Source organism: Centroberyx gerrardi, chromosome 4 (assembly GCF_048128805.1).
Source record: "Centroberyx gerrardi isolate f3 chromosome 4, fCenGer3.hap1.cur.20231027, whole genome shotgun sequence".
NCBI classification, from domain to species: Eukaryota; Metazoa; Chordata; class Actinopteri; order Beryciformes; family Berycidae; genus Centroberyx; species Centroberyx gerrardi.
This window is the reverse complement of record NC_136000.1, coordinates 6,868,155-6,884,371: the sequence shown is the minus strand read 5'-3', so window position 1 is coordinate 6,884,371 and position 16,217 is coordinate 6,868,155. Positions and strand designations below refer to the sequence as shown.

At 43.4% G+C, this 16,217-nt stretch overlaps 2 protein-coding genes across 2 annotated transcripts in view; both read left to right on the top strand.

Annotated features, from left to right (window-relative positions):
• Positions 1-16,217, top strand: part of pik3c2a (phosphatidylinositol-4-phosphate 3-kinase, catalytic subunit type 2 alpha) — a 57,250-nt gene that overhangs the window by 21,117 nt on the left and 19,916 nt on the right. The window contains exons 5-14 of the mRNA XM_071911104.2: positions 5,603-5,723; positions 7,530-7,641; positions 8,752-8,831; positions 9,794-9,857; positions 10,833-10,979; positions 11,089-11,122; positions 11,595-11,835; positions 14,658-14,780; positions 15,092-15,259; positions 16,090-16,207. Coding sequence (XP_071767205.2) covers positions 5,603-5,723; positions 7,530-7,641; positions 8,752-8,831; positions 9,794-9,857; positions 10,833-10,979; positions 11,089-11,122; positions 11,595-11,835; positions 14,658-14,780; positions 15,092-15,259; positions 16,090-16,207 — 1,208 coding nt within the window. The remainder of the gene's footprint in view (positions 1-5,602; positions 5,724-7,529; positions 7,642-8,751; positions 8,832-9,793; positions 9,858-10,832; positions 10,980-11,088; positions 11,123-11,594; positions 11,836-14,657; positions 14,781-15,091; positions 15,260-16,089; positions 16,208-16,217) is intronic.
• The window catches only part of LOC139920982 (uncharacterized), a 59,800-nt gene that overhangs the window by 39,164 nt on the left and 4,419 nt on the right, over positions 1-16,217 (top strand). The window lies entirely within an intron of this gene.

The window sequence follows — 16,217 nt, the reverse complement described above, 5'->3', positions numbered from 1 at the left end:
TGTGTAATAGAGATAATGAGATTTTATTTTTATGTAACTTAAATGCAACCAGGGACATCAGAGTTGGGCTCCAAAATGAGATAACCACCATTTGGGGGAAAAAAGGTGACATCTTGGAGGTGATTTTGGCCCTTCTTTGTCAAAATGATGCAAATTTTACAGCCTGTATCCACTGTATTTTAGAGATATTGAACAATAAAACTTCAGAAACAGAGAAACTTCCAAAATGGATAGGCTATATATGGTTTTGCAAATGAACGCTTCAAACGCATAATCAAAAGAATGGCCCGGTGTTACGAAACTCACCTTTTGAGGAGGAACAGGGGAAAGTGGAGAAAATCCACTTACAGACGGTACACTGACCCTGCACCTCGCCTTTAAACTGGGCAAAAAGAAAATCCCTTTCCCTTTAAGAGCGAGCGGCTCAGATTGTAGATAAGAGAGAAGGCTCTGAAGGAGGAAACTGCATTCACAGCTGCCAAGCTCGACTCCTTCATCCCCCGCCCCACCTCCTTGTTTCTTTTTCTTTTCATTTTTTTTTCTGTCGTGGGAAGTACACCACGTTCCTTTTCCACACAAATAAAGGTTGTGCCCTCACCCTGGAGTAGCCATGTTGGGCAAAAGGGGACTGTGTTTTTTAATGTTTTTTTAAATGTTTTTCTTGTCATGGGCCCTCCAGGATTTTTGGTTTCCTTCCCTGGGTGTGTGGGGAGCCGTCATTGGCTGACCCCTCGTTCATAACCCCCGCCTCCCAGGATGGCCCGTCCAATGCCAGTCTGTCTGACGTGCCCCATGCTACACACACACACATACACCACTACAACCACTGTGACCGACATTTCTATTGGGATCTGAAGCCAAGCTCCCTGGAGGCTGGCAGCCAATCAAGAGCAGGCTTTTGTGTTTGAAGTATAATCCCAACTGTGTGACCAAGTTCACTTCTGTCTGTCTTAAGTCCCAGTTCTGGGACCGCGGAGGATCGGCGGTAGGCCGCTGTGTGTGTGTGTTTGTGTGTGTGTGTGTGGATGTGAGTCTGTGTTTGTGTGTGTGCACATGCATCTTTGCATGTGTGTCTGTGTCTGCTCATGTTTGTCTGATGAGTATCTGTCTATGTATCTGGGTGTGTGTGTTTGTGTGTATGGGTGCGTGTGTGTCTGGTGGTGAGTGTGTGTGTGTGTGTGTGTGTGTCTGTCTGCTCTCTGTTTGCCTGGTGATGTGTGTGTTTGGGCCTGTGTATAAATCTGTGCGTCAATCCTATTGACAATTGTATTCTCTACATTAACCAGCTCTTATTTTCTTTCATGAGGGCAAGTCCTCAGCACTCCCTCTCTGTGTGTGTGTGTGTGTGTGTGTGTGTGTGTGTCTGTACATACGTGAGGAACCGACTGCCCCACTGACCCAGTCTCACCCCCCACCCCCCACCCCCTCCACACACACACACACACACACACACACACACAACTAGAACAGCACAGTCCCAACACTGATGACCTAGGAAGTTCATTTCCTACTTTCCTCGCTCTGCATCCTATAGCTTCCTACATTAACTCCTAGTTTACCTCCTGTTTCCTGCACGTCCGACTTCGCCTCCTTTTTAATCCCAGCTCCCAGGTCACTTCCTTGGCAGTTTGTTAGTTTACTTCCTCGTTTCCTAGTGTGCTGTCTAGTTTGCCGTTTCCTGGTTGACTTCCCATGTTGTCGGCAGTGTGTTGACCCACATAGTCGGTGTTTGGATTCCTCTGGTTGGACACAGATCTGCTGTCAGGAACAATGGGCCTCAGTTCTACTCAAAGCATGGATAGACGGATAGAGAGAGAGAGAGAAGGGGAGGAAGGAGGGGATACTCCTCTTCCACTTTCTCCTTTTCTGTTTCTCATTCTCTGTTTCTCTCTCTGTCAGTCTTTCTCTCCCTTTCTCCGTCCCTCTTTCACTCTTTCCCTCCCTCTTTCACTCTTTCCCTATCTTTCTCACTGTCCCTATCTCCTTCTGTGTCTCTTTCTGTCTCCCTCTCTCTCCCTCTCTCTCTCTCTCGTTTTCTCTCTCCCACTCTTCATCTCTCCCTGCTTCTCTCTTTCTCTCTCTCTCTCTATCTGTATTTGTCTCCCTCCCCCTCTCTCTCTTTCTCACATTCTTTTCCTCCTCCCGTCTCTTTTTTTGCTCCGTCTCCTCATCTCTCTCTCTCTCTCTCCTCATCCTCTCCCTCTTTCTCTCTCTCTGTTTTTCCTCTCATGTCTCTCGCCCCTGTCATCACCCTGAAACACCATCCACATGAACATGACACATGGGAAATGCACCGCTCTCCTCTTTCCCTCCCTCTTTTCTCTTTCTCTCTCTCTCCCCCTTTCCCTCTCTCTTAATCTTCTTCTCCCTCCTTCTCTTTCGCTCATCTCTCCTCCCTCTCTTTCTCTCTCTCATTTTCTGTCTTTCTGTCTTCCCTCTCATTCTCTCTCCCTCTCTCTTTCCCCCTCGTTTCTTCTTTCTTTCGTTCTCTCCCTCTCAGCTCCCAGCCTTTTTTTGCAAATTATGATGTGTCAAATTAGAGAACCCGAATGGAAACAGAAAAATGTGATCAAATTTCCTCAATATTGCAAATAAGTTTTTACATAATTTTTTTGCCAATATAGAAATGATCAGCAATAGTGATACAAACACATTTGTTGAATAAATAATGATTAACGCTTTACATGATCGGCCCAACGGATGGCTCAGTTTAATTGCGCAACAATTTGAAAGTGGATTTGGCCATTTTGAAATGTTGTCTGTAAAATATCTGTCCACCACGACCTCCAGAAACAGCATACCAGCTGTCGCTACCATATATAAGGTGGCCATCGTGGGTGTATGGCCAATAGTTGGTGCATTACAATATTTCAAAGTCTCATTTCTTTGTTCTGGTCTTTGAATGAAAGCATGAAATATGGCTAAGATGAACTGTCACTAAAGGAATCATTTTTATTTGCTTTAACCCAGATGATAGAAGTGTTCCTAATTCACTTTTTATTTTTTGCGACGTTTCAAAAGTTTCAGTAAAGTTCAGTTGCCAGTTGGATGGAAACACTGCTAGTGTCATTCTGCTGTTGCATCTCTTTCCTTTGCCCTTAATCTGTCTACGAGAGAGGAAGGAAGAAAGGAAGACGACTGATTCTTCCAGGGCTTGGCTGTGAACCACTAAGCTTCTGGGGATTCCTCGCATACTGTGGCCGAGGGAGGGAGATGGAGGGGGAGAGAGAGAGAGCAAGAATACAGAGAAAGAAATACAAAGGAGAGAGAGAGCAGAGAGAGAGAGAGAGGGAGGGAGAGTAGGAGCAGAGAGAAATACAGGGGGAGAGAGGGAAAGAGAAAAAGACATGCATCGACAGACAGGAGAGAAAGAAAGGGAAAGGGGAGAGAGAGGGGGGTAAGAAGTTGCATGGGCAAAGAAAGGGAAAAAGGTTCAGACTGCAGAGAAAGAAACAAGGAATGGATGTATGGAGGAATGGGGAAAGATAAATAGAGAAAGGTAAATAAGAATTGTAGAAAGTAAAGTAGATACGGACAAAGACAACGGTGGAGCAGAAGAGATTTATGCATTTTCTAATTATTGTTTTCCCTTCACTTCTGTGTGTCTCCTCTCGTCTCTGTATCTTTGTCTACACAGTGAAGCATGTCATACACACAGAAATCATCATGTTTGCTCTGTGAGTCATTTGGGGAATTAAATCCTTCCTTTTATGTCTTAACTCTGTTAATTGCTCCTGAGCAACTTCTGGCTTTTGCTTTGCCCTCGCCAGGCTTCCCTTCACGGATGCTACACCGTGCTGGTGGCTGATTGGACCTGAGCGCTGTATCAAGAGTTGCTCATTGGCTGGTATTTCTGGCTAGTGAGCTAACCAGTAGCTGTCGTGCAGCATTGTTGTGGTAGCTCTACTGAACATCCTGCTTTTTTCAACCACAGCCCTTAGTAGTGTGTTTTATGTTGTGTGTGTGTGTGTCCATGCGTGCGCGATCACCCATCCCTATGTTTGCGTGTCCCATGCACCCATATGTGACCCCAACAATATCATTCCACAACCATGTGTGAAATTGTAACAACATGCGACGGAGGAATTTTCTCCCCTTTCAACTGGTGCCCTCAAAAATGCCACGCTGGGAGTTCCCTTACCCACCTCAGAGCGCTCACAAAACGAGGTGTGGCCAGTCTGACTGCTTTGTTACAAAACACTCTACCACATGTATAACACTCACCCCGCCTCCCAAGGATCCTATGGTACTGAACCTACAGCCGCTGGTCTAAGCAGTAAGAAAAGACCCACCATTCCACTGAAGGGCGGGGGCTTGTTATTGCTGGAGCCAGGGGTGGTCTCCCTCCCTGTGTGTGTGTGTGTGTGTGTGTGTCTGAATGTCTAACCCAAGTGAAGCTGAGATGTGTTTGACTGTGTAAAGTCTGTCTCTGTCTTTGTATCTGTCCCTGTGTTTGTGTATAGGCGAGGTAAAGAGCGTGCCGAAACCTCTGTAGAAGTAGCTAAACTTGTGTCGGGTTACACTCACCGCCCCGTCTTCCTTTAAACCGGACACATCAGACACGATCATACACAAACACCTAAAGCTGACCTAAAATCCCCCCTGCCTCACCAAGGTGATCTCTTTGATAAACGCCCAGGTTTGATTTTTAAATGACAGATAAGCCTTTCACAATACGGCAAAGGTGGTGGTTAGAGAGTCCGTCCCGTAACTGGAAGGTCTCGAGTTCAGTTCCCACAACAGCAAATGTGTGTCCATTAACAGCCATGTGTGTAAGACACTGAACCTCTACCTGGTCACTTTGGATAAGAATATCAGCTAAATACCTAAATAGTAATGATGAATGAATGAATTTTGCCAGTAGTGAAATTGCAGTTGGTCATCAGAGAAAACCACACAGTTGATATAGGTGGCTGTCATGCTGGTTTGTGACTTAAAACAAGAAAACACAGACCCCAACTGGTGCAGAACCAATGAAGGAGGCAGGCCGGGTGTTTAGGGTGACGTCCTGTCACAGGTTCGATCCCTGCAACGCTGTGTCTCTGAAACAAATTCCTAATTTCACTGTGTGGAATAGGGTGATTGAGATGCTCTAAATTCCTCAGTTCCTTTAAAAAAAAAAAAAAAAAAAAAAAAAGCGGAACCACCAGAATGCTTTTTATGTTGGTGTACCCTGTAGCATGTTGTTTCCCTTTTGTGTTTAATTTGGTTTAGCTGAAGAGCCTGGATAGAACTGAGCTCACTGCCCCTTTAATTTTTTATGCTATGTTAAGTGGAGCAGCTAATCTCATTGGTTTAAAAGCCGTTCATCTTATTCTCATTACCCTTTCCCCTAACCCTCTCTTTATTGCCCTCCCCCTTTTCTCCTCTCCTCCCTCTCCTTCCTCCTCTTCACCCTCCCTTTCGCTTTTTCTCTCACCCTTTATCCCTCCCTCCTCTCTGGCTTTCCCCTTTTGCCCCTCTCTCTTCTATCTCATGTGGTTCCCTTTCCATCCATTAATCTCTCCTTCTCTCTCCTTCCATCCCTCCCTCTCTGTCTCCATCCCTTCCCCGATCTCTCCCGCCCTCCCTTCCTCCCTCCTTTCTCTCCCTCCCTCCTCAGTGAGTTCTCCAGTGGAGTTGTTGATCAGTCAGACTCTCTGCTGGGTCCATGATGACCTGGACCAGGTCGACTTCGCCAGCTACCTGCTCAAGGTCTGTGGCCAGGAGGAGGTGCTGCAGAAGTGAGTATACACACACACACACACACACACACACACACACATCTCCAAAAAGTGTATCTCCAAAAAGTCAGCTTTTGAGGAACTGGGAGCTTTTTTTACACTGACCTGGTATTTAAAAAAAATGATATATTGAGATTTGAATGGGTTTCATGGGCCTGAGGGTCATAAACTTGTTGAGCACACAAACACACAAGACAACAATTAGAGTAATGAAGTTTTCACAGGACAACAACAATGTATGACCCGTGTTTGATACACACCCAAACACGCTCTAACATACATACACAGGTAAACATAGACACACATACGGATACAGGGAACATACATACACACAAACATATATATGCACATAGACAAGCGTATTTGTGTTAACAGTGCATGCGCTTACATCAGCACACACAAACACACCATAACACACACACACACACACACACACACAGGGATACACACTTATACACACATAAGGATGCATGTGTACACACACACAGACTAGCTTATGAGTATCTACAGTGCACGCTCTTGCCTAATCACACACAAACATCGAAAGTCGAATTCATGGATACACAACTAAACACTATGTATGGGCTGTATCACAAATGCATAAGCACATTTCAATACACACACACACACACACATAAACACAACCACAAACCCCCATGACTCTTGTCTCTCTCTCTCTCTCTGTCTCTCTCTCTCTCTCTATCTCTTCTATCTTGGCCGGCCCTCAAAAGCTTTTAAAATGAGGACCGGCGGATGTTTCTGCGACGCCCTGCTCCCTCTTCCACCATGGAAATACTCTGCTCCCTCTAATCTGGGATGCATGGGAATGGTTCCTCCCATGCCGGGACTTTAAAGGCCCACTACACCCAAATTTTAAAAATTGCGTATTTGTTTTCCAGTGCCTGCCATGATTGTGGCTGCCATAGAGATGCATGTTTGAATGGAGATTTTGTAGTGTCTGGAGACAATAATAATTTGCACAACAGACACTTTAAGCCAAACAATTTGATTGGTCAAAATCTTGCTCCAACCATACTGCTAATTCCCATAAAGCACGGCTAGCAATGCTTTATTCGTTGCTGCCAACTCTTGTGGTAACAAGGGAGCTAGTCTGCGATCTGTCATGCTTTCTGCTGGTTTTTTATTCTCATTTCGGTCTTTTACTTTGAGGAAAACGTTTCAAACTTTACACATGCATTGGTAACCATTGTATAAATTCCCTAATACCCTCGAGGACATTCTTTACTGTGATTATAGATACTTTGATGCTTTTAACAACTGCATCACTGTTGTACCCATAGTAACAGTAAAGACAGCCTTTTCAGGCAGGATCTGAAATTAACAACCGCCAAGCACCAAATTCCAGTAATATTTGTCTTATACAATAACGCCTGAATGCCTCAGTTATATACAGCCTTTGGTCTCTGTCTGTTCTCAGACTTTATCACTGCTGGCCACCATACACTCTCTGACCATGAGCCAATCAAAACAAAGCACAACATCAGCTCTGTATCAAAGAGGTTCCTGATTGGCTGCCTGTAACACTGACTCTAGACAAAGTTGACTCTACACAAATCATCTAAACTTCAGCAACTTTGACATATTTCTATGAAAGATTGTATTTTTGTATGAAAAATGAATATTAATTATTTTGGCCAATACATTTTTTCTTGGCAGGTAAATGTTTATATTTTAAGGCCTTGGCAGATGGTCCCAAAAGTTAATTTCGGACACTGTTCTCAGGTATTATTGCTATTATATAGTATGATTGCAATAACCTTTCTTCTTTGTTGCCCTGCGCCACAGTAAACACAGCCTGGGCAGCCACGAGTATGTCCAGAACTGCAGGAAGTGGGAGAGCGAGATCAGACTACAACTACTCTCTCACTCCACCATGAGAAGGGACTTGGCACGCACTGTAAGTCCCTCTGGCCCAGATCATCCATCTGTTCACCTGTCCCTTCAGTCATTCATTCATTTTTCTGTCTGTCAGGGTAAGGAATTGGCTTTTTGTTTTTTTTGTTTTTAGGGTGTTTTTTGCTCCCTTGATCTGATTTTTAGGGGCTTTTTAGTCCTTTTCATGGGCAGTTTTATTCAGCTGTGAAACAATAGATTTGCATTGCATCTTGGCAAATAAACACTCAATTTGTGCCACTTAGATTTGGTTTGACTGCTTTCCCGCTGCTGGCGTCAAGCCTCACAGAAGAGTATGGTGCCACTTTCACCCTCCATTGTTGAGTTTTTTACGATATTGGTTGTTTTATTTTTTGTTGATTTGCGTGGGGTCTGCATTTTCAGCTGGCTACATGGTGCCAACATTTTCTACTGGTTCAGGCTTCATAGTTGGCTGTTTTCTGATCAAAAACAGCTACATTTTTCTGTCCCAGAATGCACTGGAAAGAGTCCTCCAGTCATAGGCTCCCACGAATCACCGATGGTGGTCCACGGGGGACAGCAGTTGCATTAATGTGTGAATATTTGACAACTCAACAAATTAATAGAACAGGGTAAAATGTAAAAAATGGTACTATTATCGGGGGATTTTCTTTGCCACCTCAATATTAATTTCATGGACATTTTATGAACTTTTAAGGGCATTTTTGCCCTGAGCCCCCTGCCAATTTCTCAACCCTGCTGTCTATCCAACATTCATGCATACATACATCAGTACAAACATACATTCATTCACTCCATTTGTTCACTACATCATCCATTCTTCCATTAATTCATCCATCCATTCATCCAGATAATCCAATCAGTCCATAAAATGTACTAATTCTGATTCTTGTTACTTGGCAGTTCACTGTACTTCTAGCTGCCAGTGATGCTCATACAAACTCAAACAACCATAATCCTACGACTGTTGTTCTTCCAATAGCCTAACCTAGTTAAACCAACCACCTTCATCCTCGCTTGCTGAGCCGGTTCTCTCACTGTTTCATCATGATAGTGCATCTCTTTGAGCTAGGCGCCTGCTGACTTGGCAGCTTGTACGCTTGGTTGATAAACCTTTATTGTTTTTGCTCAGGCGGAAGACGACAGCTCTGCGATAGACTTGGAGAAGCACCTGGGCCAGGTGGAGAGGCCTTTTAAGGAGAACGTCACCAGGTATGAGGTTCCTACACACAGCTAGAACGCCTGAAAATGTATTGAACTGGAATTTGATCGTTTCCAGATCTTGACAAGTTTTACAGTCCTGATATGTCTGTGACTTCACATTTTATGTAGTTGTAGACCAACTGTTACTTGACATTGTGGTATTGTTGTGAAGAATTGTATTCAGCAGCTGCAGATTGTTATGGCAGTTATATTGCACAGACACCATTAACATGCATCATATTGAATATTGACCAAAATTTTGAAATTCAGTCAAGCAATTAATGTTTGTGGGAACATGATTGACTCTCCCTGTTCCAGGGATATTACAGTTTTATAGTGACCAGTATGCTTTATTTATTTTTCATCAAATACAGTTTCCATTCAGTTGCGTTCCAGTTAGTTTTCAGAAGGGTTTTCTAGTTTGAATTTGGTTTAGTTTCTAGAGTATTGTATTACATTAGACTAAATTCATTCTATTAACTGACATTAAGAGAGCATTGTCTGCAGTACTGGTGCAGGATAGATGCAGGATGAATGCAGGGGGACTTTGGATGGCTGTAGAATATTGATAACTGATCGGACCTATTGATTACTAAAGGATTCTCTTTTGCTCCCATATGGTAACAGTCAAATCACAGAAACTGTTTTTTATTCCAATTGTGTTTTCCTAAATGTTTTTCAGGCCTAGCAGCAGTCCTAGGTTTATTTTTAGTCAACTGGAATTGCTTTGCTTTTCTCTGTCCTGATCTGATCGGCACTGGTGACGATAGACAGGAACCAAGTTCAGCTGCTGCAGTTCCTGATGTCTTAGACGATAGCACTCATTTTCATTCCAGCAATGTTTCTATCCATCCTTGTCATTCTTTGCTCTGACTGTCTTTCTTGAACTCTTTCTCTTATTGTCTGTCTGTTCTCTGACTCCTTTGTTGTCATTCCTCACTTACTGTATCTCTCTCTGTCTCTCCGTGCAGACAAGGCCTGGCTGACTATCTGGAGGGCTATCACAATCAAGTCAACATCTGCCTACAGAATGAGGTACACAGGGTTCCTGCGCAGGTCTGAGTATGGAGTATGGAAAAAGATGTGAAATCATTTTGATGATTTCCAGGTCCTTTAGTATGGAAAACACATGACAATCATGAGAATGTCTGGGGTAAAATCTGGACATTTGCCATTGCCCTGTGACTTGCTTGCTTACTGAATTGCCCTGAGAGATGCTGTGTACACCATTAGCTATTAATAATATTAACTTGTATATACATGTGTTGAACAGCTAGTTATACATCTACATGTCTAAGAACTGCCGTGTGGAAAAGTATGTGATTTCAAAATGGAATAACGTGTAGCTCGCCTGGGTATTGGGACTCATTTTGTTCCTGGGTCCCGTCTCTGATGCTACACCTGAATGAACCACAAACATTTACTGAATAGCGCGGTGAAGGACTCCAGAAATTGTTTTCAAACCTCCCAAGGGTTTTCATGTGGCGTCAAATACTTCACACGCGAATGCGAGCGGACCAGGACGTTCCTGGAAGGCAGACTTTCTAGAAATGGCACATCTGTTTTCAAGCCAGTGTTGGTTGTTGTGGAGTAATTGAATACAGACTGAACCAAGAGCGGGGTTCTAATGCCCCCCCTAACCCCCAGCCTTAAACCTGGCAATGGTATAAAGTTTAATTTGAGGGAGCAATAAAGGAAACATGGCATGCAATGAATGTACAGAACCCTTAAGCACGCACATGAGTGTGCTCTTTTCCAGTCTTGTTTACACACACACATGCACACAGTTTAGTCTAAGTTTAATTTTGTAATACTGTCTAAATGTGTTTGTGCTTATGTTAAACAATGGGCTCATGCAGCAGCATGATGTTTATTTACTCAGGTTTTGTAGCTGACCATTTAAAAACAATTTGAAGACAAAATCTGAAAAAGATATTTGTTTCACAACCGCAATGCAGCTGTCACACACACACAGACACATCAACCAACCAGCCTGTTCTGTGTGTGCAGAGTACGCAGTATAAGACAGTGGACAGGGTGGTGCAGACAGTGAAGAACCTGTGCTGTGCTCTGGATGAGGTGGAGACCCAGGCCATCACAGAGGCCATCAAGAGGCTCCGACGCTCCGTCAACCTGCCCAGGACTCGCTCGCCTGAGGTGGGCCTGAACACACACACACACACACACACACATACATAAACACTCATACATAGCATTGCATAGATGTAAGGATGTCTTTGTAAGACCAAGACTTTCTACCTTGTAGGTTGGGTCCACATCATCTGGTGGGTCATCAAATGGTAAGTACTGTACATACATACACAGTCACACACGCACTCTGACTTGATAAACACACTTAAGCTTAAATTTCTTTGTTGCATCTTGCAGTAATAGTCATAATAGTCATGAGTATCATAGCATGTGAACTTATAGATTTGTTGAAGTTGCTTTGCATTATGAACAACATAGATGAATGAGAGAGAGAGAAGCAGCATGCAGCAGATATATTACTGTATTTCAGGGCTTCCAACACCACTTTTCCAAGTTTGAACCAAGCCTACGCCATTATTTATTTGACAAATGTGTTTCCGTTGCTATTTATCAAATCATTTCTTCTATCAATAAAACATTTTTACTCGAGTGAGCATAAAAACATTTTTGCAATAGTTTCTAATTTTTCTAATTCAGTACATTATAAATTGCATAAAAACACATGGATGGAAGCCCAGCTATTACCACGACCCCTCCATGGCCCTTGTCTGACCCTGACAGGTCACACCAGTCCTGTGGAGGAGAGCATGGCTCTGCTGACGGAGGCTGTGTACGACCTGGCCAAGCTCTACCTGCGCTCCTTCTGCCCCGCCTCCTCCTCCTTCAGCTCCTCCGCCTCGGCCCAGGCTGCAGACGGGGAGGCTGCGGAGGGGAGGGGCAGCAAGGAGGCGTCCGGCACCACAGACCACCTCCAGTTCACCCTGTTCGCCATGCACGGCATCCCCGCCAACTGGGTCAGCAGGTAAACACACCGGGAATGAGCGTACTGTGGCATCACTGCTTGCTAGATCAATTAAAATATAAAAGTTGGGGAATAAATCAGTGTTTCCCATATAATTCTAGCATTTGTGCGGCCCACCCATTTCAATTAATTGCCATCCAAGTACATTTTTGTTTTAGAATCATTTTGGGTGCTGTGATGCACGCAACTGGTGTTTAAACCTGGCATTTCCATCAGTGTATTTTAGTAATTAAAAAAACAACAAAAAATTTGATGTTGCCAGTTAGTGAACTACAATGACCATAATTGATTGTACATATGACGTAGTGCACATTGTTGGTTGTATTATATTTGCTTCACAAAGCTAGTGGTAATCAGTTGGGAGTACCATTGTCAGTTAATGCTGTGGTAGCAAATTAGCTTAGGTGCCTGAGAAAATAGGAGATACTGGCCATGTCACTCAGTAAATAAATCACAATGTGTGAAGTGATAGTGGGGTGTACGGCCCACTAAGTGTGTCATTATATATGTATCTTTATCTTCCCCCATACTTATCCAGACTTTTTGTGCAATTCCAAAACTTTCAGGACCTGGAAATGTTCAATTTTGGATGAGCCCTTTGCTGTAGGATAATTAAAACCTTTATTCATGCATTTGTTCTGGCATGATCACCCACTCGCTCAGTATTATTAGTGCCACCCACACACCAATTCACTTAACAGTACTTATACAACACAGGGGCGAAGATAAAGACATCTGTAAAGATGAACAAACCTGCACTGGAAGCACCTCAGAATCAGCATCACTTCATTTGCCAAGTACTTACAATGAGTGCAACAGTGGAATAGGCTTAAATTTAAGCTTAAATAGATATAACAAATATTCCTGTGTACGATAGAGAAGTGTTGGCAAATTGGAGCTGAAGAAAATATTGGAATGCTGTTTTGCTGACACCAAAACGTTACACCACAGTCTCCCAGGCCCTGCTGTCACAGCTGATAGCCTTGTTGTCTTCCACTAAACAAGCAGCTCCGGTGTTGCTCCCCACGTCTTATTTTTCCATGCTGGTGTCCAGTTCCACCCTGGCTTTATCTCCAGCGTGTGTCTGGAACAGAGCTGAGCCAAATTTTCCATTCTCAGCACCGTCACGCTACAGTAACCAGGAGCAGTACGTTTCTGGCAAGCCCTTCCACAGTGTAAAGCTCCTACACAGGTTTGGAAAGTCTGGAAACGTATGGAAAAATGAATTTGATCATTTTCCTTTTCAGTGAAAAGCTCAAGTCTTGAAAAGTTTTGAATTTGCACAGGATGTCTGGATGAGAAAAGATAGTGTTGTTCAGGCCCAATACACGTGGATATACAGTGTATGTTGTTGTAAAGCCTGCTGTCATTTCATCTATTGTGATATTTGTGTTGTGACAAATAATCCTCAACTATAGACTGAAATCCTCTAGCTGACAGCCACATTTCCCAGCCTCTTTCAGCATACATCATACTGAACACCAACCAAGGTCTTAAGTCCGGTCAAGAAATTTAAGCTCTAGGAAAAGTATGGAATTTCCAAATGGAAAATGTCTAGGAACTTTGCCTGTGAGATGGAGGCGGTTTAAAATGCCTGTCTTAAAGAGTGCTTCAGTGCCTTCCATAGTAATTTTCTGGTTGGCCAGTGAGGCCTTCCTAAAGAGAGAGGAGCTGCTTAATAACAGGCCTATTTCCTCCAGCCCGTCACCCGGCGGAGCCTCTTCCAGCAACTATTTTAAGCCGGCACCAAACATTGCTGCAGCGACAGCCATACCAAAGACACCTCCAAAAATATTTAGCCCATCACAACACCAGGCCAGAGGGGCGCAGCAAATACTTCTCAGCCCAAACTACTGACGAGGCATTTCTGTGAGAATGTGGTGTGACTCGAGCGCTCCCTCGTCGAGGTCTGGGTGTTTGCCGTTGTTGTGGCTAGTGTGTTATCCATCTGGGGCTCAGTGGATGCCATGGCATCGCTGGCACATTGAGACAGCATGACTGGCTGTTTATCTGCCAGCACACAGATGGCACTGAGCAACGGATCAACCCTCCAGTAGTGTAAATGTATCACCGGCGTGCTCGTATTTTCTCTCTCCACTCCCATGTGTATGTGTAATTGCAATTGAAAGGTTATTTTTGGAAGTGTGGTTAACTGGTGCAACTGAACTAAGTGCTGAATTTGATTGATTTGTTTGGGTTTTGTTGCATCACATCTAGAATTAAAAATTCCACAATATGCTGTTGGTACAGTGAAAAATGTGCAGTTAAGCAAACTTTCTCTTGATTTGTGGTTATTTGAACTCACTCACACAAATTAACACATTAACTTAATATTATACAGATGTATTAATGGTACAGAAGTAGTAAGTATATATAGTGGTAATAGATAAATGAATAGAAAGGTAGAATCTTATATAGTTGTAATACTGTAGTCATAATTATACTAGTATATAGACATTGAGGGTCAGCAGTGGGTATCTTGTGACCAGAAGATCACTGGTTCAAGTCCCAGACCGTCTGGGAAAATCTGGATAGGGAAAATGAGAAATGCTTTCCCTTCCCTCAACAACAATAACTACTGAGGTTCCTTTGAGCAAGGCACTTAACCCCCAACTGCTCCAGTGGAGCTGCCGGGTGGGAATTTATGTAACTGTATAAATACAAAGCAGGACATTGTTGGAAAAAAAGCATGCATGCTCAGTCAATCTACCCTGGGTAAATGAAAGGTTTAAAAAATAAAAATTGAATATATCTCAATGTATACTGGTGTACTTAATAGTATCTTACGCAGAAGCAATATTTATTGTATTGTATTGTTTCAGTTATGAGAAGTACTACCTGATGTGTGCCCTCACCCACAACGGCAAGAACCTGTTTAAACCGGTCCAGTCCAAGAAAGTGGGCACCTACAAAAATTTTTTCTACCACATCAAATGGGACGAGCTGTGAGTGATCCCCTCCTTTCCTTTCCTTTCCTCTCCTTCCTTACCTTTCCACTCCTCTCCTCTCCTCTCTCCTTTCTGCAGCATACACCTCACTCATGTATTTGGTATTTGAAATTTGAAGTCCTATATTATATTTCTTGTGTGCTATCATTGTATAGACTTGTACAGTAACAGTTGTAGTACGTTTATTTAAGACATTTACCAATACATGATGTCTGATGTCACTATCCCTTTAGCACCATAGTAATATATTGCCATATTATATTTGTAGTGTCCTCCCATGTTCCTAACACTGTCCCTGTCTCTCCTAGGATCAACTTCCCCATAGCAGTAGCTCTTCTCCCGCTGGAGTCCATCCTGAGTCTGTCTCTGTTCGGCCTGCTGAACCAGAACGCCAGCGGCTCCCCAGACTCCAACAAACAGAGGAAAGCTCCAGAGCTGCTGGGCAAAGTCTCCATGCCGCTCTTTGACTTCAGACGGTGAGGAGAGAGGCTCCGTCGGTAGTGGTTGGACTCTGTGTCTGTTGAGTGAATGTCATTCAGGGTTCCCACTTTGTCAGGGAATTTCTGGAATATCTTGGAATTTTGAGAGGTGTATTCCAGATAGGGGGAGTCAGGGAATTCTCTGTGGAAGTCGGGGAATATCAGGGATTTTTACAAATGAGTCACTTTACAGGAATATACCATAATCTATTTTACAACTTGTTTCACACATTCATTGCATTACATCACTGGTTGTCAAACTGGGGTTTGGAGGGTCGCAAGAGGATTTTCGGGATAGGAAAAAACATTTCTACAATATAAAACTTACTAGCATGTGTCATTTTTCAGATTTTTCTCTCATTTTTGCTTTTTTTCTTGTAAAATACTGAAATACTAGTTTTCAGCCTCTAGGCCTCTTCTGATAATCAAATGAAACAGCCTGAAAAGGGAAAATTATTTTTGGGTGAACTGTTCACCACGCAGGCTCGCGAGTAGGCATCTCTTTGTTTTAAGGGGTCACGAGCCAAAAAGTTTGAGAACCACTGCATTAGATGGTGGTTTCAGCCTAGCTGTAGTGGAAACCAGGCTGTTTACCCCTTTAGACCTTTCTTAGCTGAAAAACAACATTAACAAACCAAGAAGAAACTAAATCTTTAGCGCTCCAACTTAGTTATGCAAAGTCATGGAAAAGTCAGAGGAAGTTTACATCAGAGCCACAGTGGGAGGAACACTGGTTATTTGCGTTCTGCGTCCTGCATATGTGTATCTGTTTTTGTTTATGTGTAGCTGACTGTGTGTGTGTGTGTGTGTGTGTGTGTGTGTTGCAGGGTGCTAGCCAGAGGCAGCAGGCTGCTGTGTCTGTGGACGTCTCCCCAGGGAGCTGCTGCTGCCGCTGGCTCTACAGGGAACCGCAGGAGGCCGCTGGCAGAGAGGATCATACTACAGGTTGGTAGTG